Source organism: Microtus ochrogaster, unplaced genomic scaffold (genome assembly GCF_000317375.1).
Source record: "Microtus ochrogaster isolate Prairie Vole_2 unplaced genomic scaffold, MicOch1.0 UNK8, whole genome shotgun sequence".
Taxonomy (NCBI): Eukaryota; Metazoa; Chordata; class Mammalia; order Rodentia; family Cricetidae; genus Microtus; species Microtus ochrogaster.
In genome coordinates this window covers 7,883,504-7,889,416 of record NW_004949106.1, presented here as the reverse complement: position 1 = coordinate 7,889,416, position 5,913 = coordinate 7,883,504, and the positions used below count along the sequence as shown (strand labels likewise).

The 5,913-nt window shown below is 40.2% G+C and overlaps 1 protein-coding gene across 1 annotated transcript in view; it reads right to left on the bottom strand.

The window, feature by feature from the left end:
- Positions 1 to 5,913, bottom strand: part of Stat4 (signal transducer and activator of transcription 4) — an 84,765-nt gene that overhangs the window by 75,573 nt on the left and 3,279 nt on the right. The window contains exon 2 of the mRNA XM_005366422.1: positions 4,529 to 4,673. Within this exon, the coding sequence (XP_005366479.1) occupies positions 4,529 to 4,673 (145 nt within the window). The remainder of the gene's footprint in view (positions 1 to 4,528; positions 4,674 to 5,913) is intronic.

The following is a 5,913-nucleotide window of genomic DNA, read 5'->3' as shown; positions in this document are numbered from 1 at the left end:
TGTGTGGTGTGTGTGTGGTGTGTGTGTGGTGTGTGTGTGCGTGTGTGTATATGGTGTGTATGTGGTGTGTGTGTGTATGGTGTGTGTGTAATGTGTGTGTATGTGTGTGTGTGGTGTGTGTATGTGTGTGATGTGTGTAGTTCAGAGGGGCTCTGTGTGTGAAGCAGTATTTCTCTGTTTATTTTGTTTTTTCTTCCCGGTTTGTTTTTATTTTTTCTTCCCGGCTTTGCCATGAGTCTCTTGGTCACATGACCGGAACTTGGAGCACGTTTTCACTCAGGCACACCCAGGGGCCCTATAGCACAGAGGACGTGGAGAAACAGTACAGGCCAGGTGTGCTAAAGGTCACACTTTCTGGTGTCACCTCACCCACCGAGTTTCAGCCTCCCGCCCCGCTCTGTGGAAAGCACAGCGGAGGAGGTGGGATTACTAACCACAAAAACTAACACCGAGACTCTAAGCAGAACTTTCTGATTGACAGGAGAGAAAAGACGCTATCCTCAGAGATGCCCATCCCGCTGCCCCCCTCTCACTCAGACCTGAAGGCAACCTGGAAAATTTCATCTGAATTTAAAAACCAAAACACAGGAAGTGTGAACTCTAAACTGCAAGATCATGACAGCCCCTAATTGAATCCCTAGTACTTAGAGTAGCCAGGTATATGCCCGGTACTCATTCAATAACTGATAGCCAAATAAACTTCTGAGGAATATTTTAATCCTGAAAGAACTTAGGTAGAATGTGAAGTGGATGGACTTTGCTTTAGCTTTGTAAAAAGCCCTGTCTTAGCGTTTTCCCTCCTGACAGTTCTCTGCTTAGCATCCTGTCTCATTTCTTTGTGGGCTATCTGGGTTTGTATTTTATTTTATCTTGTGTTTGTTGTGAACTTTTTTGTTTTCTCACACCCGAGAACTCTTCTTATTCAGAAAGTATGGAAATCCTCCTGACCATTGCTACTTCAAGTAGCTTTATAGCCACTTCTTAAATACTATTCGATAAATCTCTAGATTCTGGTAGGTGTCTTTATGTTTTATTTTACAGTGTTTGCATATGGTAGGGTCATTTTAAAGTACATCTAGGCAGAAACGGTCAAGGGTGGAATTATGAATTATTTACATACGACGAAAGCATTACAAATCAAAGTATACAAAAGTACTGGCTGCAATGTGAACTTATACACTTATGAAAAAGAAAAAATTAAAAAGGAAACATATGACTGAAGGTAGAAAAATTACACAAGAGCAAGCTTGCTATATATCACCAAGAGTCTGCACAATTAAAGACATATAAACTCCATAGTTCAAAAATTCTACCACTAGGTATGTAGTGTAGAGAATGTCTTACCATGTACGGAGGGGTACATGCAAGATGTTCAGGGCAATGATATTTGAAGTAGAAAAGGAACGTGGTAAGTACACCAGATGTCTACCAACTATAAAATGAAATTTTTTTGATACAGTCTTATATAGAAATACAGTGTAGCGATACAAATGAAGCGGATATTGCAACCAAGGTTGGTGATGATGAATCTTGGGAACTGCGAAACATCGTTGAAGTGTAAATACAATGTGATCTCACCTATGTGAGGTTCAATGGGCCACAAGCCTACTCTCTATGCTTTAGGAATGCCAACATACAAGGAAAAACTGTAACCAAATGGAAGAGACTGCTAAATACTTGTCATTCTCTGGGTGGGGAAAGAGCAGATTGGAGTTAAGGGGGAAATATAGGAGCTTTCAAGAACTAGAATATCAGCAAAGCTCTAGAGAGCCATCCATGGTGTTTTGTATTCCAAAGAGTGGACAGATGCCAAACTGCATGGTATCATTTGACCATTCAGACTGAACCAATAAGCTTTGTACATTCAGATTTGTGCCTTTTTCTAGATGGTCCAGCAACAACTGTGATCAGAGCAGAAAGCAGTTCGCATGAAAGGCAGATTTATTACGTAAATTTGCAAGAAAGCATGCTATTCTCTTTGATTCTTTGCTATATGTTATGTTGGTGTGCCGTGGGCTTGCATCTGTAAGGCTATTCTATTATCCATCCTGCATCTTTTGGAGGAAACAGGGCTCACACTAACTTAGTCATAAAATAGCATCTTGATCATTCCAACTATAAAAAAATATTTGATTGGTCTCGCCTAGCCTCAGTATCTGTAAAGTGAAGTCTACAGAAAGCAACCTAAGGTTTTTATACCCAGCCGCAGTGTCCATTAAAGTACCAGAGCTGGGCTGAAGAAAGCAAAGATGCTTATTGTCAAGTGTGCCAACCTCATTCTCAGTCCCAAAACCTACGTGGTATCTGATCTCCACATACACGACATGGCACATGTAATTCACAAAAACACACATACGTCATATACAATGGATAAATAATAACTTCTTTGAAAGACACTCAGGCGTAAATGTTCTCAAATATTATATTACCATGTAGGCCTTCTTAAAAATTACCATTTGATAAAATCTAAGCAATAGAGAATAAATTGAAATTTTTAAATCTTATGAATGATGAATCAATAGTAAAAAGTTCTCGTGTACACCGAATCCAATTAAATATAAAGCTAAAGGAATACAGTTTGACAGCAGAATGGGAAATTAAAACTAATAAACCTGGGAGGTAATAGGTGGACAACACTTTCTTCACATTTAATGTCTTTAAGTCAACAGATAACTGTTCAAAAGTCAAAATACAGTTTGACACAGTACATATACTGTACCCATTTTATGCTTTCCATAGTTTTGTTAACTTGAGCGCACCTTTTTGGGGAAAAAGTCTTTCTGGAAGCAAGAAAGCACTTATTTGATAAACTCCGAGCAATCCTACATTGGCGTTCATTTATTACATTATCTCTTGAGCCCCTCTTGTGTGCCCAGGCACCATGTTGGCGGTTAGAAGACTACAGGGAACAAAGTCTTTCCCTTGTTGGAGAGTATGGGCTTCAGACAAGAAATAAACAGATGGAGAAATTACAGGCTGGGGGTGGTGGCACATGCGTCTCGTTCCAGCACTTGGGAGGCCGAGGCGGGTGGATCTCTGAGTTTGAGGCCAGCCTGGCCTACAGAAGGAGTTACAGGACAGCCAGGGCTACACAGAGAAAGCTTGTCTCAAAATACAAAAAAAAAAAAAAGTGCATTTATAAAAGAATGAAGGGAAGGGAAATGAAGAGAAGGAAAGGACATGGGGAGTTTGTGGTACCTGTGTGTGTGTCTGTGTGTGTGTGAGGGAGGGTGAGAGAGAGAGAGAGAGAGAAAGAGAGAGAGAGAGAGGAGGAGGAGGAGATGAGGGAGAGAGGAGAGGAGGGGGAGAGAGAGGGTAGGAGAAATGGAAAGAGAGAGAGAGAGAGAGAGAGAGAGAGAAGAGGGGATAACTTCTGTCTGTGTATGCACATGATGAACAGAGACAGGAATGAGAGCTGGGCAGGTGGTAGTTAGAATTTACTCTATTGAGCTATCTGCAAATGCCCGTGTACAGATAAGTGTTGAATTGATGCTCATCAAATATTAGCATGCTTATTTCCAAGAAAGAGGCTTTGGATCGTTTCTAGCTTTCTTTGTAGTTTTCTCTATTGTTTCCATTTTTATTATGAATGTGCACCATCCTATCTGAGGGAGAAAGAAAGGAAGTTGAATAAAAAAAAAAAAAGCCCCAGAAAGTCCAAGAATAGCAACATTAGAAATCATGGTTTTGGGTAATGACTCAAGCGAAATGAAAACTTAGACCCTTGCAAAAGCCCACATGTGATCCCAAAAGCGACTTCATTTAGCATCAGTGAGCGTACTGAAATGTTATTTCTTGATTAATCAACCTATCACACCATGAATAGGGACTTGAAGTGCTCGCTGCCAGGTGGAAGAAGCCAATCATTTAAAAAGCCGCAAACTGTATGTTTCCAACGTGAAACATTAAAGAAAAGGCAAACTCCGGAGAGGAAATGGCCACTAATTTCAGGCAAGCAGTGTGAAGTCAGGGATGGAAAATGGCTGAAGGGAGCCCAGGAGACTTCCGTAGTGCGAAACTCTTAAAATGTTGGCGTGGTAGGTGAACGGCATTATATTCGTTAAAATACACAGACTCACACTTCTTTCATCCTAACTAACCCAGGGACTTTAACAATAACATATCACCGTTATGTCATCAATTATAACATCCATGATGCTTACACTTGCGAGTGCGAGTTCCTTCTCCTTGCTCTTGATGTTGGCGCGGGCGGGTCAGGGTTCGGGGTTGGTGATGTTGTGTTTTTCTTTTGTTTTTGTTTCCTTTGGTTTTGGTTGGGATTTGGGTGTCGTTCGTGTGAGTCACACACACACACACACACCTCACTTCCATAGACTCTTAGATGAAAATTCTTAAAAGAAAGCAATAAAAAGAACTAAACAGGAAAAAAAATTTAAATGATAAAGAAACAAAAAAAATTACCTTTAAATATGCTTTGAAAGTAATTTAAGGATACATATTCAAATTCCCTCCCAAATTTAAGACTTGTAATCCTTTTTTTTTTTTTTTAAGTAGAATGTTTTCTTACCTGAAGAACCTTTCTAATCCTCTTTAGGTTATGAATCAACAGCAGGTTTTTCTCTTTGGAAACGCGACCTAACTGTTCATCCAATTGTATTAATAAGTTTTGAAGAAGAATTGTTGCCATAGTTTCATTGTTAGAAGCCACTTCCCTAAAATAAAAAAAAATATATTGAAGGTGTTACTGATCATTATAAACAATTAATTCCATATACATTGAAAAATGTCAAATTTATTCCACATTGATAATCACCGATGCGTTTTAAATTAAATGCATAAAAAAAAACTTCAGCATCACTAATCATCAGAGTTTTATAAATTAAAACTACAGTACAATACCACTTCCTCCTCATTGGAGTGGCTATCGCTAAGAAAAATCAAAATAAAAATCAGAAAATGAGTCTTGGCAAGAATAGTGAGAAATAGAAGTTTTTATATATTGCTAAGTGGGATATACAGTGGAAGAGTGTGAAAATTTCAACAGTCACTAATAACACACACACTTGCCAGATGACCCCACGGCTCTGCATTTGGGTCTACATGCCAACAGTCACTGGCATACGGCCACTTACTGGCAACTTTATTGACAACGGCCTAAAGGCAGAACACCCAATATGTCCATCAGTAAGTACATGGCTCTGATCATGCACAGTGTATCCACACAGTGGAATATAATTCTGCTTTCCATCTGAATAAAATTCTGGCACATGCAGTGGCAAGAATGAATCTGGAAAGATGTGGTGTTTGGGAAATAAGTCAGCCACAGAGGAAAACGTGGCGCGCCCCCCTACAAGGCACCTCCTATACTCAAATTTGTTCATGAGAGAGAAGGCGGGAGGATAGTTGGAACTGAGTCTTGCGGGCCAGGGTTACTGTTCAATGGGCCAGGATTTCAGACTGAGAGGATCACAGGCTGCAGACGGGGGTGATAACAGCAGAACGAGGCACGCACAGTTCCTGCTACCAAACCGTACCGTTCAAAGTGGTTAGAATCCTTTGCTCTGTGGTTTATAATTCTGACACAGAAGAAAAGATGACAATTGGTTACACAGGGGAAACAGATCTTTGCAAACTGTTTATTAACTGGACAGTTTCGTAGTCATGTAGGAAAAGGTGTTTTTGATTGATTGTTTTCCATGGCCAAGGTTTGGTATGCTAAGCCCTGAGCGTGCTATCTGCCTTCATCTTGCTCTAAGTCAAATAAGTTAGAGGCAGTCAGGGACAGGGAAGGAGCTTGTTGAAAATAAAAAGAGAGGTTGAGGGTGCAGGACAGTGTGTGTTCGAGGGGAGTTGGGGGTGCAGGACAGTGTGTGTTCACCACAGAAGGCAGAAAGGGGTCCTAAAAAGAATATTTACTGGCATCGAGTCTATGATAACAGAATTGGCATGTTT